The sequence below is a fragment of the Aulonocara stuartgranti genome (genome assembly GCF_965226115.1).
Source record: "Aulonocara stuartgranti genome assembly, chromosome: 7".
In the NCBI taxonomy this organism is placed as follows: domain Eukaryota; kingdom Metazoa; phylum Chordata; class Actinopteri; order Cichliformes; family Cichlidae; genus Aulonocara; species Aulonocara stuartgranti.
The window spans coordinates 49437341-49458056 of record NC_138945.1 but is presented as its reverse complement, the minus strand read 5'-3'; the positions used below and the strand labels follow the sequence as shown (position 1 = coordinate 49458056).

Here is a 20716-nt window from a genome sequence, read left to right as displayed (position 1 = left end):
AGACTTCTCATGGCAGACATATACTCAGAGCTGGAAGAAGTTTTGTTGCTGCTCTGACTACGTGACTCCTTTGGGTTGGAGGTTGCAGATCATCTCTGAGGCCACTAATTTAGATAGCTTGGTGATCTAATTTTTAAAAAAAATAAGATGTAGTAATCAGTTTGTACCCTTGAATTAAATATTCATTCCCTATAATGTGCCTTGAGAAGGAAACTCCCAGAAGTTCCTGTCTCTCACATGAAATCTTCTCACTGCTCTGTCTATATAAATTCTGACACTTTTTTTTAACACCAAGTCCCAGTCTGCACTGGTGCAACCTGTTAGTAAATGTGGCCCTTAATCACCACGATCACCTGAGCCAAACCGAGCTATAATATGGGATGAGGTGTGAAGGCAAAACAAGTTGTTCAGCATATGTGGCAAGCCTGCTGGAAAAACCTGGCCTTGACTATCTCACATAAACTGAGGTGATGACCTCAGCTTTTAAATTTACAAGAAAGATAACAAAAATGCTCAGGAGATGTTTAAGTGTTTTTCCTACAAAACTCAAAAGAGAAGACAGAGAAACTAACCCAGGAGACTGAAGACAGGGGTGGAGGAGTGAGTAGTTTTCTGACAGGAACATAGTTGGAGAGTGATTGGTTGGCAGAGTAGGGGAAAGGGTGAATTGGGAATCGCTGGTGAGAGCGAGCGTGCAGGCAGGGTTGAGTGTGACCTGCAGGAAGGTGAGATGGTGATGTCTTTGTAGTGAGCGTAGCATAAGCTGAGTATGGCTGGTAGGCAAATAGCTTTTGAGCTGCCAGATGAAGGAAAATCTGAGGCACACGGAGAGATAGTGTAAGGAAAAGCAGTAGGAACTAAACTTTAAACTAAGACTGACCTGAGAGCAATCTTAGGTGAGTGCAGGTGACGGAAACATTTGCCAAAGACTGAGGGAAAAGCTGGATTTCATATACTGCCGAAACAGATGAATAGATGATGTACACGTCTGCCAAATCAGCAGGCACACAAACAGAGAGAGACGGAGAGAATGCCAAGAGTATGCAGACTGTTGTCCAAAAAGGCCAATTTGAGTGATTTAAAATATAATTTGTCTCATTTACACCTTGTGTGAAATATGTTAGGCACAATGCAGAATAACTTATAATAAGAGGGAAATGTATAGGTGTGCACTGATTAATTGAACTGACCAGTTAGGTTGAATAGAGTGTTTTATTTAAATTGGAGTCTGCATATCTGCAATTTGTATGTAATGTAGCGTGTTTTTTGCACCTATGTTATGTTTTTAGCCTGTATAATATTCATAAATGGCTTGCTCTTCCACATTACAGTTTTTCTCGATTGCTAAAACACATTTCTTGAAACTACGCCTCATATCCTCACAACAGTAAACACAAATCCATAACATCTCACTCAATTTCCCAAACATCCTATTTCCAGGTCAAAATGAAGCTCTACACCCAAAACTATTCACTCCTGCTGAAAAACCAAACTTTGCCCTCAGACATCAAACACAAGCCCTCAAAAACACACACACTACAACAGAGTTTTGCACACTGGTACAATTAATTCAAAACAATAGTTCCAAAACAAATAGGTTGCTTATGGTTCTCCCCTTCAAAACCCTTGTCACATGATAAACACAAAAGACGCAACCAATGTATGTACAGTGGCACATTGTCATTCATGTACTATACAGTACAACACACACCAGAAACATTATCCCACCTCAGCATCTTGTCTTTGGTCTGGGTCAGGCCAGAGAATCTCATCCACATCACAGGCTATATTGGCCCCAGCCAGGCAGCGGGGGTAAAATCCTCTTGCATGCCTGATCCACCCCTGTCATGCATCTACTGATATGTCTAGGCAGGCCTCTTCCATGGCCTGAAGGAGGTGAACACGGACATAAGGTTCTCGGCCATACACTTTCCACCGCCATGCCGAAAATAACTCCTCTATCGGGTTTAGAAAGGGAGAGTATGCAGGCAGAAAGATATTAGAAAACCTTGGGTTATTGGTAAACCAGTCATGAACCAGAGCAGCGCGATGGAAGCTGACGTTATCCCACACAACAACGTAGTGAGGCTGCTCTGGCTGTGCTGGTTCCCTGTAGTCCAGCTGGAACATATGTTGTCTTAAACCATCAAGAAAAGCAAGGAGAAGCATAGTGTTATAGGGTCCTAGTACGCCATGGCGGTGGAGTACCCCTCGTTGGCTGATGGCTGCGCACATAGTGACATTCCCCCCACGCTGACCAGGGACATTTACAATAGCCCGATGGCCAATTATGTTCCTCCCCCTTTTCCTTCTTTTGGTCAGGTTAAAACCTGCCTCATCCACAAAGATTATTTCATGGGGAACAGGCCGTCCTTCAATCTCAAAGATTCTCTGCAAAACACATAACACAGTAGAGTCAATCGGTACCCTGAACCACAGTTCAAGAGTGCTGAAATGGCAGCATAAACTGCCATGCTGTGATGGTACACAATACTTTATACAGTATCAAAACTCATACCTGAACATATTCCACACGTTGGTTTTTCACTCTGTCAGAGTTTCGTTCGAAAGGGACTCGGTATGCCTGTTTCATCCGGAATTGATTCTTTCGGTCAATTGTGGAGAGGCTGATGGCATTTATGCCTCGAAAAAGATGATCATCCTCAATCACTCTCCTTTGAATCTCTTGCAGGCGGATTACATTATTTGCAATTACCATGTTTACAAGTTCCCTCTCTTGCTCCTCCGACAAAAGCCTTAACCTGCCTCCACCAGGTGGTCGTCTCTGTGTCCTACAAAAATAGAAGCACTCATTACTGTAACTGTCACACATTCATTTTACAGGCAAATAATGGAAACATACTGAAACTCAAGACACATAAGTTCAGTAACTTAAACGTTACTGTACAAAGCAGTCTTACTGCAAGTACACCTACCTGTTTTCCTCCCTGAAGGTTCTGATGATGGAGGCAACAGTGAAGCGACTCAAATTTGGTTGTACTCGTTGCCCAGCCTCCCTCATAGTCATCCCATGGACAAGGACATGGTGAACTAAAGTGGCTCGAATTTCATCCGAGACTGACTGTCTTCTTGCCCTTGCTCTTCCCCTTCCTTGTCGCCGTCGTTCTCCACCTCCTTCACCACGTCCTCTTTCTCCACCACGTCCTCTTCCTTTGCATCTCTTTGGATCCATTGTTTCAAACCTGAATGAGCTGACTTTGGCCCTTTTATCTATCTATCGCAGGTTCTGATTGGTGTGTGATAAATTTTGACTCCTAGTGTTTCCACCTGGTTAATTGTGTGCTAATTGAGCTCAAGCTATGCTGACTTAAGTTAACATTATTGCATGCTAGTGCTTTCTAAATGACTACATGGTGTAAGCACTGTAAAATGTAGGGATTTGTGTGTAGAGTTTTGCAGTAGCAGTTCACCAAATTTGAATCATGTGTCAAAGCAGGGAATAGTGTTTATAGTTCAGGGAAATGGGTGAGCTTTTTGAACAGTAGCGTTACGGTTTTGAAATTTTAGTTTAGAGGCCTGGTTATAGTGTTTAAGCAATCGAGAAAAACTGTAATATCACAGTGTAGCATGTAATGCTGTCCGTTTTGGAAGATTGTATTTACTTAATCATAAGACCTGTTAAGAACTAGATGATTTTTTACATTCTAATATATAAAACTATAAAATTTAAAGAGGTTGTACTTTGTTTTTATTGTTGCTATATATGCTGTTTATATTCACAAAGGTATTTGGATACAATATGTGTGCATATTGAAGGACAATAGTGGCAGATCTATCTTTGCCATGTATGTGGCGTATAAGATTTTGTTCTTAGTTCTGTAGATACAAACAAATGTATATAAAACCTTTCTGCTGACACATCAATGTGAAAGACCTTCTTTGCTTTTGATCAGTCTGTTCCAACTTCATGCTCTGGCTTAATTCAGTTAAGAATATAATGAATTCAGTCTACCACCATCGCTTCAATATACAGTTTTCTTTCTTTGCACGAGGCCCTGCATGAGAAACAGCTTGCAACTTACTATTTCAACAGGGACATTTTCAAACCGTGGATGGATTCACTTGATACTAAACTGAACAGCAGGAGCTAAAGACACATAATGCTGTGGGTGAAGGGCATGGGAGGTAAAAATGAATCACACTCTCCTGATTATTCTGTGTATCATTCTCCAGATGAAGGAAACAAACGTGTATTAATAGAGGGCTGCAGATCCCTTCTTTGTATGTATCAAGTGGGGTGTACGTGTTTGTGTGTGATGTGTGGGGTTGGGGTGGGTGGGGCTGCAAGAGTCCTTTGAGTATTCAACACAGCTCTTCCCAATCAGTCAGCCATGCAGCACACGAAAATGCTCATCGAATAGTTTGAAGGTAGATATAAGCATGCAGACAAGTTTTGACTTTTGCTTTGATGGTGTATGCCAGGGCCCTGCCCGTGTCCTGCACTGCACTGACAGACCACCACCAAACACCAGCAGGCACACAACCTGACAGTTAATCTCACTAGCTTTGCACCTCAGCTTGTGTGAAGCAGCACTCAGTCCAATGTGAGAGGTTAAAAGCAAGCTTTTTTGTACCCGTTGGCAGTCAGATTCAAACCATCTGTAAACACATACATATTGATGCGGCATTATATAATGTGATGACTGTGTATGTGCCTAAAAGGTTGGTAAAATTTACTATTTCTGCACTAAATGCTACATCACTACCCCTGCTTTTACAAAATACACAGTTTTGACAAAAAAAGGAATCACAAGCAACCTGTGAGAAAACTACAAATAGCATTGTTCTGCTTGGGACTGAAATCACAGAATTATGTTGCTAAAAGCTGCATTACTCAACAGTGAGTAAAACTTATCCCAGAGGACCAGGCTTTAGACACACCAAGCAGGCAAGCACATTGGCTTCCATATGGCTGTGTAGTGTAATGATGCACATGCAAACGGCAGGCTTTGCGGGTCATGGTGTCGGAGGCTTGGGGGGAAAAGATTTTCTTCCAACCTGTATCTATTCAGGCTTTCACAGGTGCACTTTTCAACTCGCTCATCCTGCACATTCATGCAGCTCAAATCTGGACTGCAGACACAGGCGTTTCTACTGCCAAGTGACTGAGTTAGGGAGGGTTAACAACATGATAGTTAAAGGCAGGTCTGTAGCAGTTTTATAAAAGGATAATGTGCAGGGGAGTGCTTTTAAACTTCTGCCTATGCTCTTCACTGGGTGAAAGTGTGTCAACCGTGAGCAATCCTAAGTACAAATGGTGATTTCATTAAAGTGCATCAGTTATTTTAGCAATGTGAAGTAATGTAGTGCATAATTTTGGTGCATTGTGTTTTAGGGCACTACATAAAAGGTAATTTGGATTTAATGATTGAACTTTCAAAAACAATTACAACAGTAAATAGAATTTAAATTAAGATGACAAGAACATGGGAAAGTATTGTAGTGTAACAATGAACTTTCCCCAGTGAGCAATTGAGCAATGTACTCCCATTACTTAAAAGTAATATAAAATGTTTGCTTACTACTTACTTATTTAATTCAATGTCCTCCAGTCTAGGTATGAAACCAGTGAGTGCCAAGAGTGAGATCAGGTAGGTAGACAGATGTGACAATTGTCTGAAAAACATCTCTTTCTCTTCTCCTTCTGATGCTACTAGCCAATAACTCTAATCTGTTGTTTCTCATCAGTTTCAATATGTACATCAATGCCATCCCAGTTTTAGGTGTTATTAATCATATGACTTACTTCATATTACTGTAAGAATATTTTGCAGGTTTTAGTGAGCTGATCTGCTCCACTCATTAATAGCATAAAATCTGTGTGGAAACATTTACTAGGGAAGTATTCTAACCAGTGGTCACCTGTATGTGAAGTCGATACATATTTTTATTGTCTTTTGTTGTAAAATATCAGGAAAATGTATAAAAATTTGTAAAAATTTATCTTCCAGAAGGCTTCACCTGAAATAAAAACAAAACAAAACATCTATACCTATTTTTGTGTTTTTAATGATGGTCTGCAGGAATGTGTACACATCTGTGGACACTACAGATGCTACACTGATAAAAAAAATAACCTTAATTTGGTGCCTAACCTTCTGATTCCATTCAACAGCAACAGCTCTTTCTGCCCCTGTGTTTATCCATTTGTCTCTTCTCTCTCCGAGTTTTCCTTCTCAGTAAATCCATCAGTGAAAACCTGTCTAAACTTTTCTTTTTCTCTCTGGTCTTATTTGTTCTATGGCGGCTCAGACTCAATCTCATTGTTTCTTTCTATCAGCTCATTGGCTCAGCCTCTGATAGTCTGTCTCCCAGAATATTTCACATTACTTTTTTTTCTTTTCTTGAGTACCAAGGGCTCTCACTCTTGGCGGGATAAAAACAATCGCACTGAGTCTGGCTTTTTAAACGAACAAAAAGCAAGGCTTGAGGGCTTGAGGAAAATATCTTGATCTTGGGCAACAGTAGCTTAAAAATGCTGCGATGCAAACCATTTGGTGATTGGTGGTATTATTAGTTTGTTTCAGGAAAATGAGTCAGGCAGCTGGACCAGTTTGGCCCTGCTTTATTCCAGATCACTGTTTTAAATCATGACAAATGAGTTGGTAGAAGCTGCATGACTGGACATATACACTTCAAGCCTCCTACTGCATCTAGGGCAGTTAGCTGTTCACAGTAAAGAAGCTAGAGGGAGCTGTGGGTGTTTAATACCCACAGTCAGACTTCTTCTCTGCCTTTCTCTCTCTCTTTTCAATGACACATAAACACATGCACTCAAACGTACACACACATTTACACAGATGCTCAGGTGAGTTATTAATACCCCGTGAGCGGCTCACAGATTGGAGTCTTCCTGGGCTGTTCTGACATGTAAAATGCAGCGTCTGGAGTCCGCTGTTTGGGCACTGAACAGAACTAAATGGAAGCTTTTAAGTACACCCTTCAGCAGCATCTAACCAATGGAACGGGACATTATACCCACAGCCCAAAGCAGTGAGTGGCTCACTCAGAAGTGCATGTATTAACACTCTATGCACCAGGCGCCCTTGCCCGTGGTAGTGAAGGAAAACCCTCAGCGCTCTCATCTCAGACAGTGACTGACAGTTCAGCTTAGTTCAGGAGTATTGTATTCTGAGTTCATGCTCATGTGGAATTTCAATCCTGAGACAAATCAATTCAAGGCAGAGTAAATTAACATCCAATGTTCGCGGAAGCAGGCGTGTCAGAGCAACCTTTTTATCTGGGATTTTACAGGAGTTTTGGTCTTTCAGGCATCATGAAAAATAGCAAAAAAGTCTGTTTGGTCAGGTTTTTATGGCTCTTTTGTTATCTCTTGTGGCAGATTGAAAAATGATAGGGAAAAATCTGAAATGCAAATCCATTCTCCAGAGTTTCCACCAGTACAGCAGTCATTCTTTGTTTTTAAATCAGATAACTTTTCATTTTTTTTCCAATTCCCAAGCATGTCCAGACAAAATGGTGTGAACCTCTTTGAAAAGTAAATTCTTCTCCAGGAAGTGTCACAGAGGTTCCTCACATCCAGATAAATATATAGAACACACCAGACATCCCTAAGCTTTGGCCATTGTCCTTGTGGCGCACGCCTACTCACCAACTGCCATTGCTCATTGAGCACACAAAATATTCCCTTACTTCCCAAAATCAAAATAAGAAAAGAAGAGGTTTCAAACCTAGCCATTATTTGTAAGAATAATGCATTATTTCCCCCCCAAACAATTGTACACACTACATGCCACAGCAAACAATCGCCTCACCTCAACTATGAATGTGGCATTAATCCAATTATTTACATATGAACAGTCTCACATGTTTGATATTTTCTCTTTATCCCTCTTTTGCACGCTGCTGCTCATATGCCTTTTCTGCTCACATGTAACAACAACATGTGAGTTTTCAGTGTTATCCAATTAGAATCGAGTCAGATCTGTAAATATATGGAAAATGAGTTTTAGTAGATTTGCCACAGTGGACCATAAATGAAGTTATGACTGAAGTGCAGACAGTTATCTGTAATGCAAAGGCTTTAACAAAAGCTTACCATTTTAGTCATTACTGAACAGGCATTTGTATACACAGTCCCACATTTTCAGTGAGTGCTTTATACCACTTTGTAGACATCTCCATTCATGAACATATCTTTTCTAGACTTAATAGACTTGTAGGAAATAATATTACGTCCTCTTTGAGAGTGTTCTTGACTTGGCTAGATGTTGTAAAAACGTTTTTGTTACCCAAGGTTAGTTATCTTTTGCAGTCTTTTAGGCCTTTTGGTTTTTCTACGCTGAACAACACCTTCCTTTTTTTTAAAAGAATGTACCAAATTTCTGATATGACCAATCATAAAATTACTGCTATCTCTCTGATAGGTTTATTTTGTTTCGTTTAAGCCTGATAATGGACTCCTTTGATTGTATCAGCATCTCTTTGTACCTCATTACTGAGTGTGGAACAGAAACCAAATGTAAATTCTGTACTTGGATTCAGGTTAATGGCATAAAGTAACTGTAACGCAATTACTGGCATTAGTCCAATAATGCATTACATTAGTGCAATACTGAAAAATGCAATGGGATTACAGTAAGACTATACAAAGTAGCTCATTACTTAGCATTACAAAATAATGCAGTACTTTGTAAGGCAATACTGTAATCATGTTTTAGTTACAAAATGTGTCAAAGTAACACCAAACACTGTTACTCTGACAAACACATAACACTTATGAACCTTACTGCATAACAGAACATTCTGGCATATTCACTTGCTGACTACTATCAAAACTGTGGGGATGAACAAAAGTATTTTACCAGCATAATATAATCTGCAGTATGATCATTGCTTTAACAATGTAATAGATAGCTTTAAGATGGCCTTAAGATGTTTATGATGATGCTAACTTTGTATTTCAGGGGCAGTTATAATTATTTTATACATATTGCATATCTGTGCTTATTTGAGTTGATGTTCAGGTTCTTTAAAGGTCATAAGCCTCACTGACGTGACTGTTCAGGTGATACATGCTGAGGGAAAACTAGAACATAGAAGGAATTGCAATACATGCTTACAAAACACTTATATCAGTTTAGTTTATTATCTTTTATATGTTCATATTCTTATATTAAGGTTTTAGTAGAGGTTCTTGGTTAAAACATTTATTTAGTAGAAGACATACACATAGTCTCAGTGAGCTTCTGGTCTGGTAAAAGGTCAGAAGTGCAACAGGTGAATTGAGAAAGAGCATTTGAGGACGAGACACAGACAGTAGGTGAAGAGGTGACACAAAGAGCATGTGAGGTCAACACATACACACACACACACACACACTTTAAATTAGATTTATTTAGAGGAGAGGTTAGTTATGTTTGGCTGTAACTGCAAAATTGTCTTGGTAAAAGAGGAACCGTTTCTTGGTGTCTCGGCAAGAAAGAGGAACAAGACAAGAACTGAAAGGTAGACAGGAAGGGCTAGCCATGAAAATAGAAGATGATTTTCTAGGTGAAAAGTCATGATGATGTTGATCTGATCTATGTATAAAATGTATCTGTGACGCATGAAGGGGCGTCAGTAAACAAACCCTGATGTTATAAAATAATTGTTTGTGCTTTAGTAAGTTGAAGATCAATTGCTGTGTTCAGTGATCTTCCCACATGTGAATTAAAATCTTCGTTTGACTTCACCCGGCCGGACCAGTGTGGTTATTTTTCGATCACCTCTTGTACCCTTTCTCAATTCTTGAATCTTAACATTTGGGGGCTTCGTCCGGTGGTTGAGTAAGGGAGAAAAGTGGAGGTGTGAGCGGTGGTCCGAGGTGGTCAGACGGGCAGACATGAATTCCAGTGGTTGAAGTGAGTGGGCATAAGCCGGCTTATCCAAAAGGTAAGGCACTACCTGTTGAATTATTTCCAAAGTGTGCCAAATTGGACATGATAAAATTTAAGTCTACTCACTGAAATTACTGGTGCATGTCTGTTTTGATTTTGATAAGAATCTGAGGATTTAAAGCAGTTGGACTGCTGGTAATGATTGAATGCGGTTGGACCGTTTAGTAGGTTAGGGAATTTGGTTATTTTTTGGTTATAAGGTTGGACCTGCTTCAGTCTTACACTTGGTTGGGTGTTTTACTGTTGTTCCAAAGTATTATAAATTACTCAAGAACGCCAGTTGGACTGGTAGGAAGCGCAGAGCCCGGAGGTTACGCTCCCTCCTTGTCGTGGACGCGCGACATTGACCTCTCGGCGAAGAGGGTTAGTTCAGTGTGGTTTAGCTGTGGGGTACAGGGCATCCCGGAATTAAGCTAGGAGATAGAGTCTCCTTACCGTTTGGAACGGTATCTGCGCTTTTTTGGGCAGCAAAGGTTGGACCTTGGGTGTTGGACACTTTTAAATTGAGTTAGGGAGTTTAGAGATGAGGCCAGAAACTGTTGGACAGATACTGGTTAATTGATCGTAAAAAACTCAGGGAGTTTATCGGTTAAACTGTTATGCTAAATTTGTCGAAATTCGATAGGTGTTAAAAGGTTTAAAATCTGTGCAGTTGTAAATATAAGACGTCTCTGTAATAAAAAAGATTTCTGTGGGTCGAGTCAGCAATGCACTGACTGCCTGCTGCTATTCTTAGATGAAGAGTGTGTGTGCATGCAAATGAGGCAGCTGATGCAGAGCGCATGAGAGGACTATGCTTTCGGTTTTGTGTGTCATTCAGCTCTATAACTATTGTTTGCAAATGTGGATAAATGTCTGCGATTAAAATGCTGGCTTAGTAAATAATAACATTGTAAATATATGAATGGTGACAACGTTTCAAAATAGAATATAAGAATTGTTTGTGTTTAAAACCAACGTTTAGGTAAAGAAGATTTAAGGTGGATTTGAAGGCATAAACAAAAAATAAAAGGGTTACAGTCTGCAAGTGTTGTTAATTCATGAGCTGACTGGATGCAGAGTAAGTGGAGTGGTCATCCTGGGAGGATTGAATGATGCTCTAACTCTGTGGTCAAGTCAGACATAGGCTTTAAGCAACCATGAGCCACTAATAAGCGTGACAAATTAATGAGTATGTGTAAATTGAACTTGTTAAATAGTTTTGATAGGAGTAACTCAATGAGCACGCAATAAAGTGGACTTTTTAGGGGCAGTTTATCACTGACACCATAAAAAGCAACTTAATTAGTAGTTCAATAACAAATTGTAAAGATAACCTTTGTTATTTGATAAGAGAGAGAAAATTCAGGTTACATATAGTGAATAAATAAGGAAATGTTAATCTCTGCGTCATTCCACACTGAAATTTCAATTGTAGGGGATCATTTGGAGGTGAATTGTGTAGGACACGGGGAGACAGAAGAATCTCCCCATGAGTTTTCAGTGTGCATAGAAATTGAGGAGGCTGAACTGGAAGCCTGCCTGGGTCGTTGTTTTTGTTTATTTGAGGGTCTGCTGGAAGTTTGTGAAAACGACCACCTTGATATGTGGGACCCTTCTCGGGCAGCGATTTTTTTGTTAAACCTGTGGCAGGCTGTGCAACATGGAGAAAGCTTTGACATAATGTCATAAAGGTGATTTCTTGGTTTTAGACTTATTAGTACGGGACAAGTTGAGGGACCCTTGAGGGTGTGTTGCTGTAAAGTATATAAGGGACGCGCAGCGCCGTTAATGGGTTTAAAATAAATGAAAAAACACTAATCCGAGGAACTATTGGAGAGGTAAGTATACGGAGGTGAGCGCGTTGCGCATAAGGGTTGCTGGTGTCATATATTAACACTTTGAGGGCGAATAATTTTGATTGAGTGTCAACGCTTGAGAACGCGAGGACAGCGTCTAAAGTGCTGGGTTAAACTTTGTGTATCACCGAGCAGGGGAAGAGGAGCCAGTGGTTGCGAGAACAGCGAGACGAAGACTGAAACCGAAAGTTAAGCGTGTCTGGGTGACCTAGACCAAGAAGGTAGAGTCGACAAACGCCATTGGAAGAGGTAAGTCTGTGTTTCAGAGAATGGCTGACAGCTCGGGTGCGACACCTAGTGGGAAAAGGGGATGCAAACCTCTGAAGGATCAGCTTGAACAGCTTAAGAAAGCTATTCGTTTGGCTTCACCTGGAGCATTAAAAGCAGCAGAGAAAGAGTGCCAAGCGATGGAGGTTGAGGTAAGTAAACTTATTACATCCCAACAGAAAGGGCTGGGTGATAAAATACCTCTGAGCTTGGTGTTAAAAACTGAAGGAGAAGTGTATGGACAAATGCATGAGCCCCCACGTGCGTTAATAGAGGCATTAACGGTATTGGAGGTTATAAAGCAGAGAGTAATGTAGGGAGGGCCAGAAGAGGAGAATGAAGACCGTGCGACGTCATCAGAAGAAGAGGACGATGAGGAGGACGAAGATGGAGGACCTGAGCCCCAACCAAGTACAAGCCTAATTTTGAGGAAAAGAAGTGTGAAGAGAGACCAAGCACAGAGACAGCCCATATTTAGGAGCTCAAAGGGAAAAGGAAAGTCGAGGAAGAGTAGAAAAGTGAGTTTTGAACAAGGAGCTCCTGACCCTGGTTTAAATCTGCCTCTAATAGCAGGTCCAAAGAACGAACCAGTTTATCGCGCCTATAAGGTGAGAGATTTGGAAGCATTGGTTAAACAACTTCCACCAATAACCAAGGGAGAACATTGGGAAGGAGAAGAATTAGCGCTGGGCGACTTTCGCGCTTTGGCCGGACGTTGTATGCTGGGTGGTGGGTTAGCAGATGTAGAGCAGATAGCTCAAACAACCAGATATGCAAATGACCTGAAATATCATGAGGTGCAGAATGACTTAGCAGATGCAGTCCGGGAGAAGGACCCAACTCCTAACTCTGGAGCCATTCCAAAAATTATTTGGGATCCCAAAAACACACCCAGAGAGTGTTTAGCTAAAGCAAAGGAACAATGGTTGTTAGGAACAGGAATACATCCGGGGAAGGAGGGTGAAAGTAGAGCGTGCTTTCGTTCGGCAGTGCTGGCAGGGCTGCCCAACCAGGTTGCAGTTGACTTGGAAAAGAACCCAGATTTTGCCGTTGCAGACTCGGTGCAGTGGGAGAGACATGTGACCCACAGACTTCAGCAGGAACAGGATTTGACGAACAAACAAAAGAAAGAGTTAGATGAAGTACAGGCGCAGCTGCTTAGGCTGCAGCTGGGTGAGGCTCGCGAAAAATATAATGCGAAGAAAAAAGAACTGAAAGAACTAAATAAGACTATAATGGTGGCAAGGCCTCAGCCCGATCCTGTGCCTGACTGGCCAGATCAGGATCCGGGTCTCTACCCTGATGACCGTTGGCCCGCCAATGCACCAAGGCAGCGTCAACCCGTAGGGAATTGGGGGACCGGTGGACCGCAGAGAGGGCGTGGTGGATCCGTGAGGGGAGGACAAAGGGCTCGGAATCCAGGGAATCCTAATAATGTGTCTTGGACTGGCTGTTACAGCTGTGGAGCAGAAGGACACTGGTCCCGAGAATGCCCTGAATCGCAGCGAAATTATCAGAGGCGAGGCTATCAGCCCCAGGCACGAGGAGCCCCAAGACAAAGAGTTGCTTACAGGGGAGCACATCAAGCTCCAAACCCGAATGCAGCACCAGCCCCCCAGTACCCAGTAGCCGACTGGGGCTGGGAGGGGGAGCAATACTGACGGAGCCCGGAGAAACCGAACAGCGTGGGAACGGCAGAACCCATGCTGTCGATGACCGTGGAAGGCACTGAATTGCCCTTCCTGGTGGATACTGGAGCAACATACTTAACATTGAAAGACACACCAGACAGTGCAACACTCTCCTGTCACACAGTTAATGTGGTAGGCTTTTCCGGGATTCCAATGACACTGCCATTGACGGATCCAGCATTGACAAAGCTGGGAAAACAGACTTTGAAACACCAATATGTGGTGTCCTCACAGGTGCCTGCAAATCTCATGGGCAGGGACCTGCTTGTGAAACTGGGAGCCACAATCATGTGCTCACCAGATGGACTGATTGTTACTCTGCCTGGAGGAAAAGAATTCCCGTGTCTGGGATCACCTTCAAAGACTCAATATCTAGTCCAGAACTCTGAACAACCCACTGCCGAAATCTACTGGGGGAGGCTGGTGGAAGAAGGCATTCTGAGACATTATCAGCTATGGAAACCCTGGATAATGAGCCTGGCCGTCTACTCCCCTCCGCGAGATCCTTTCCACGTTACACTCTTTTATGATAGGGAAGATAACGATATCTATCGGGAACAGTTCCAGTCTGATCTTGAGGGACAGACGTGGAATGTGCAAACACATAACATTTATGTTGGACCAGAAGGTGTGGCCGCGGCTGTGAAATTTACTGATGAACAACTGCCTTGGTACAATGTGGGAGAGGATTCAGCCCCTCACATTACATTGGCGGTCCACGAGGGTCATGGGCCAAGAGATCTGGGACCAATGGTCAAGCGGGCGCTGGACAACGCATGCTGGCAAAGCACCCAAATTCCAAATGTCTGGTATGCACCAAAATGTAAAATATATCGCATAACTTGTTTGTCCAACGATGCAGTGATCTTAGAACATAAAGAAATCTCCAGAATACATGGCAGGGAAAGAATGGATCATCCTGATGCAGTAGCGGAGCTCTCAAAATTGCCTGGTACTTTGTGGTCCGCAGGGCCCACAGATGTAGGTCTAGCTAACTGTTCGCCTGTCCTGTTCCAGCTGAAGTCTGACATACCAATTAACAGACCACAATATAAGCACAAAACTGAAGCAGAAGAAGGTATAGCTGAAACCATTGAAGGACTGTGGAAGGCAGGAGTGCTTGAGCCCTGATGGTCATTTTGGAACACACCTATTTTGCCAGTGGAAAAACATGGGACAGGGAAGTACCGTATGGCACATGATTTGAGAGCAATAAATGCCATGCTGAGGACTGACACTGTGCCTGTACCAAATCCCTACACGGCTCTGACCGAAATTACTGGGGACCAAAAGTGGTTCACATGTATTGACCTAGCGAATGCATTCTTTTGTCTCCCACTGCACGAGTCACTCAGAGACATTTTCTCATTCACATACAGAGGCCGCAAATTTAGGTACACACGCCTACCACAAGGCTTTGCACTCTCACCAGGAATTTTTAATCAGGTGTTGAAAGAGGCATTGTCCCCATGTCAACTGCCAGGGGGCTGTACATTAATACAGTATGTTGATGATCTTCTTATTGCAGCCCCGTCAGCAGCGGCCTGTACGGCAGCATCGCTCGTGGTGTTGAACAGATTGGCGGAGTGTGGCTTCAAAGTGAGCAAAGAAAAACTGCAGTTGGTCCGGCCAGAGGTAACATTCCTGGGCCGGGTGATCGCACACAGATCAGTGGGGTTAATGAACACACACAGAGACCAAATTCTGACACATCCAAAACCAAGAACTGTGAAGGAGTTGCTTTCCTTTCTTGGCTTGACAGGTTACAGCAGGCAGTTCATTCCGAACTATGCGGGTAAAACGGCCCCTTTAAGGGACCTGATCAAGAAAGTTGGTGTTCGAAATCTGAAGGCTGAATTGCCTTGGACGCCGGACACAGAGACAGCGTTCATTTCGCTAAAACAGGATTTGTCAAGAGCCACAGATCTGGCCACACCTAACTATGATGAGGCATTTTATCTTGATGTTTCAGAAACAAAGGGAGTTGTGAATGGTGTGTTGTTTCAGAAAAAAGGGGGAGGTAGGGATGTACTTATGTATGTCAGCATAAGATTAAATTCAACAGAAGCAAGGCATCCCACATGCACACAACACGCAGCAGGAGTAGCAAAGATAATTCAGAAAACAGCACATATAGTGAGGGAACACCCACTGAAAGTGCTCACCACACACAGTGTAGTGGCCTATGTGAACTCACAGGTATTCACAATGACTCCACTGACGCAACAAAGGTTGAGCAAAATTTTAGAGGCGCCAAATTTGATATTCACACATGAAGGAATAAATATGGCAGACCTAATGGGGTCAGGAGAACCACATGACTGTATTAAGAAAGCCCAGCTTGAAGGAAAAATCAGGGAAGACCTGAAGGCAGAGCCCATATACGGAGCTGAGGATTGGTTCACAGATGGATGCTGCCACAGAGATGAAGAAGGATTGAAAGCGGGCTATGCAGTAGTCTGTAGAGTAGGAACTGAGTTTCAGGTGAAAGAAGCAGGAAAAATTGAGGGACAACAGTCGGCCCAGAGAGCTGAAGTGATAGCCCTAACTCGAGCCCTGAGGTTGGCTAAAAATATGAGAGTGAACATCTACACTGACTCAGCATATGCGTTTGGAGCAGCTCATGTGGAACTGGCTCAGTGGAAGAGAGCCGGGTTCAGGACGGCCACTAATGCACCCATCTGTCACAAAAAGGAAATGGAGGAACTGGAAAAGGCCCTGGAGGACCCAGACGAGGTAAGTATTATAAAATGCAAAGGCCACTCACAAGCAGACAGTATGGTGGCAAGAGGAAATCAGAAAGCTGACGAAGCCGCAAAGGAAGCAGCGGGCTACAAAGGACAGAGACAACTGGTGCAGGTAACCCCAGAAGAGGAGGTTAGCACTAACAGCATGGAAGAAGTTAGACAGGCTCAGGAGGAGACATCCCCAGGGGAAAAGGGGGTGTGGGAAAACAAAGGAGCCTGGCAAGATGGCGGTTTGTGGAGGGGGCCAGATGGGCGTCCCGCTTTAACGGCCAAAATGGCGGAACAAAAGGTGAATGAGGCTCACGGGCTTGGTCACGTGGGAGTGAAACAGATGGAGAGAAATTTGTGCCGATGGTGGCATCCTGATTTGAGAAGGATGATACTGGAAAAGGCCAGAACGTGCCTAATTTGTGGGGCACACAACCCAAAGCCAGCAGTAAAACCTGAAGCTGGTAAGTTTCTCATGCCAGAAAGGCCAGGAGAAGAGGTCGTGATTGATTATACCGACATGATTGATACAGGCCCAGGTGGGGTGAGGTATTTGTTGGTGTGTGTGGATGTTCTGACTGGATGGCCCGAAGCATGGGCGACCAAATGTGAAGATGCGAAAAGTGTGATTAAGTGCTTAATCAATCATTACATTCCAAGGCATGGGTTTCCCAAGAGAATTAGATCAGACAATGGTACTCACTTCAAGAATAAAGATTTGCAAGAGGTAGAGAGGATGTTGGGAGTGCAACATAAGTTCGGGACGGTCTATCATCCTCAATTTCAAGGAAAGGTAGAGAGGATGAACCTAAATTTGAAAAACAAGTTGGCTAAAATTTGTGCGCAGACAGGGCTAAATTGGGTCGCAGCCCTGCCCATTGCTTTGATGACCATAAGATGTTCTGTTAACCAATCCACAGGTTTCACCCCTTATGAGCTGCTGACTGGGAGACAGTTTCCAGCACCCTGGACAGTGGTCCCGGTGGAGCAGCCCAGGACAAGCAACAGGTCTCATGCAGAATATTTTAATGAGTTGAAGGCTCTTGTGTCCAGCTTTACAAAACAGGTCACTTGTGAGAGACCCACGGGGAACGGAGAGGTCCCGGACGCAAAGGCAGTGTGGCTGAAGGTCATTAAGCGAAAGTGGAAGGAGCCCCGCTGGACTGGTCCGTATGAGGTGACCGCCCGGACGGCTACAGCAGTCCAGCTGAAAGGGAAAGGCGACACCTGGTACCACTGGTCGCAGTGTGCACCCGCACACGAGAGCTTGGTGGAGGAAAATTCGCCTTTAAAGAACGCAGGTGTCAAGAAACAGAGGCAGAATAAACCTCTTCACCTGTGTAACGGGCCGACCAGTAGTCTACCTGGAAGGCCGAAGAAAGAAGAGCAGCCTAGGAGGAGATCGCCGCGCCTACAGAAAGGAGTGGTAACAAATTGAGAGTTTGAAAAGGGGTGGTTTAAATAAAAAGAGTAAAAAAAGGGAAAGTGGAAGGGGCTTGTTCTGTCAATTATGTTGTCTCTATCTGTATTGGTGGGTATTTTGGTGACTTGTGGTTGTTGTCTCATTCCTTGTGCCCGAAGGTTGGTAGAGAAAGTGATTGTAAAGGCAGTGGACCCTGGGGCGGTGGCCCCTATGTCCATGATGCCGATGATGGATCTGGAGGTAGCCGAGTGGACTGAGGAGTGAACAACAACCTGTGTATCGACCTCTGGTGTGCCAGAGGTCGTAAGGGGGAATTGTGGGGATGAACAAAAGTATTTTACCAGCATAATATAATCTGCAGTATGATCATTGCTTTAACAATGTAATAGATAGCTTTAAGATGGCCTTAAGATGTTTATGATGATGCTAACTTTGTATTTCAGGGGCAGTTATAATTATTTTATACATATTGCATATCTGTGCTTATTTGAGTTGATGTTCAGGTTCTTTAAAGGTCGTAAGCCTCACTGACGTGACTGTTCAGGTGATACATGCTGAGGGAAAACTAGAACATAGAAGGAATTGCAATACATGCTTACAAAACACTTATATCAGTTTAGTTTATTATCTTTTATATGTTCATATTCTTATATTAAGGTTTTAGTAGAGGTTCTTGGTTAAAACATTTATTTAGTAGAAGACATACACATAGTCTCAGTGAGCTTCTGGTCTGGTAAAAGGTCAGAAGTGCAACAGGTGAATTGAGAAAGAGCATTTGAGGACGAGACACAGACAGTAGGTGAAGAGGTGACACAAAGAGCATGTGAGGTCAACACATACACACACACACACACACACTTTAAATTAGATTTATTTAGAGGAGAGGTTAGTTATGTTTGGCTGTAACTGCAAAATTGTCTTGGTAAAAGAGGAACCGTTTCTTGGTGTCTCGGCAAGAAAGAGGAACAAGACAAGAACTGAAAGGTAGACAGGAAGGGCTAGCCATGAAAATAGAAGATGATTTTCTAGGTGAAAAGTCATGATGATGTTGATCTGATCTATGTATAAAATGTATCTGTGACGCATGAAGGGGCGTCAGTAAACAAACCCTGATGTTATAAAATAATTGTTTGTGCTTTAGTAAGTTGAAGATCAATTGCTGTGTTCAGTGATCTTCCCACATGTGAATTAAAATCTTCGTTTGACTTCACCCGGCCGGACCAGTGTGGTTATTTTTCGATCACCTCTTGTACCCTTTCTCAATTCTTGAATCTTAACAAAACATAAATATAAAATTAATTTGACAAACAGCGATACTGTAGCTATTGCACGGGATCATAATTCCAAGGTTAGGAATAAAAACCACGTAAGGGGGAAAAAAAGGTTAATGTTCACTGTGCTGCTTCCAGGTCCTGGCCTCTGATTTCCACCCCTCCCTCCTACTGGCTGCTGATGTCCCTGTGCTTCACGTCATTGGCTGAAGTCTGAGTCTGGACGCTTTATAAGCTGACTGAAACTACACTTTGGGAACTTTGGCCATTTTTGTGGTTGCTGAGATGTCAACTGTTTGAGTATGCTGCTACCTTTGGTTTACCTGCCTGTTTTATTGTTATGTTTCTGGCTAGCTTGATTTTGGTTCTTAACTCAAATCAACCTATTTGACCCTTGTTTCTATACCTTTTGTTATACTGCCCAGAGGACGCTTGTAGGGGAGAGCTGCCGTTTTCTTTTGATATTCACCCTTTTCTCCTGTTTCTCCTTGATTGACAGGAAGCTGACTTGTAGGTCTGTAATCCTTTTGTTCGACTAAGTTATTCAGTGGACGGGGTTTCGTTTTAAGTTAGGGCTGTTTTGTTTGTTGTGTTGGCCTTGGCTCTGCTTCTCTGTTAACCTGTCAACAGTAAAACATTTTTTTCCACCTCATCCAAACAGCCTCCCTGCATTTTGCTTCCTAGTATTGTTACACCTCCTCATTCCTTCGACCTTCTCGGGATATAACAAACCAGCAACTTTTAACAAAATAACCACTGACCTAGGCAACCACAGAAAATCATGCCTAATGAGTCCTGTCACCCACTCTGTTTGGATAGGAGGGAAAAAAAGGGAATTTGTGTGATTGACTTGGATGGTTAGTTGTGAAATCTGTACATTATTTATCACTTCTAAAAAGGTTAAACTCTGTTGGATTGTTAATCTTTGGTCTGTTAATTTAATTATAATTTTAGAGCATCCTAACGTACGGCATAACAACATGGTATGCAGGGTGCTCAGCTGCGGACAGGAAAGTACTGCAGAGGGTCATCAACACAGCCCAGAAGATCACTGGCTACTCTCTGCCCAGCCTGGAGGTCACTGCAAACTCTCGGTACCTCAGCAGAGCTGGCAATATCATCAAGGACCACTCTCACCCCAGCAACCAACTGTTTGAACTATTACCGTCAGGCCGACGGTACAGGTCACATAAAACCAGGACAAACAGATTCAGGGATAGCTTCTTTCCCAGAGCTACCACCGTAGTAAATAAGCACAAAAACAATTGAACCTATTCCATACCGTCACTGTCATTATATTAATGCTGCTATCCTGTATATATTCTACATACTATTGTTTGAGTACTTACGATTGTTTTTTTGTACTTTTTATATTTTACATTTATATTTATTATTGAAACTTGCACCAAGGGAGTGGCACTCCAATTTCGTTGTACTCTGTACAATGACAATAAAGGCTATTCTATTCTATTCTATTCTATTCTATTCTATTCTAATTGTAAAGAAACAATTTCATGAGGACTACAAAAAGACTTCTATTTACTATTAAATATGTCCCACATATTATATTT

The 20716-nt window shown here is 42.6% G+C and overlaps 3 protein-coding genes across 3 annotated transcripts; 2 read left to right on the top strand and 1 right to left on the bottom strand.

Moving 5' to 3' along the window:
• Positions 1-1336: 1336 nt before the first annotated feature.
• On the bottom strand, positions 1337-3399 carry LOC309709498 (uncharacterized protein). The gene is made up of 3 exons (XM_082538111.1): positions 2937-3399; positions 2519-2792; positions 1337-2391 (listed from the first exon to the last, which is right to left on the bottom strand). Exons 1-3 carry the CDS (start codon positions 3191-3193, stop codon positions 1846-1848), a joined length of 1077 nt encoding a protein of 358 aa, XP_082394237.1. The 5' UTR covers positions 3194-3399; the 3' UTR covers positions 1337-1845.
• A 10215-nt stretch (positions 3400-13614) lies between these two features.
• On the top strand, positions 13615-17425 carry LOC309711665 (uncharacterized protein). The gene is made up of 2 exons (XM_082542097.1): positions 13615-15315; positions 17372-17425. Exon 1 carries the CDS (start codon positions 13729-13731, stop codon positions 14845-14847), a length of 1119 nt encoding a protein of 372 aa, XP_082398223.1. The 5' UTR covers positions 13615-13728; the 3' UTR covers positions 14848-15315; positions 17372-17425.
• LOC309711663 (uncharacterized protein) lies at positions 16304-17889 on the top strand (the record flags this gene model as incomplete). The annotated part of the gene is made up of 2 exons (XM_082542095.1): positions 16304-17178; positions 17245-17889. The coding sequence occupies exons 1-2, from the start codon at positions 16414-16416 to the stop codon at positions 17887-17889; spliced, it is 1410 nt and encodes a 469-aa protein (XP_082398221.1). The 5' UTR covers positions 16304-16413.
• Positions 17890-20716: the final 2827 nt, after the last annotated feature.

Coding starts and splice junctions, on each gene's coding strand:
- LOC309709498 (XM_082538111.1), bottom strand. CDS start 3,193: ATGGATCCAAAGAGATGCAAAGGAAGAGGACGTGGTGGAGAAAGAGGA. Junction 2,793..2,936: donor ACCTTCAGGGAGGAAAACAG/GTAGGTGTACTT, acceptor CTATTTTTGTAG/GACACAGAGACGACCACCTG. Junction 2,392..2,518: donor AACGTGTGGAATATGTTCAG/GTATGAGTTTTG, acceptor TGTGTTTTGCAG/AGAATCTTTGAGATTGAAGG.
- LOC309711665 (XM_082542097.1), top strand. CDS start 13,729: ATGCTGTCGATGACCGTGGAAGGCACTGAATTGCCCTTCCTGGTGGAT.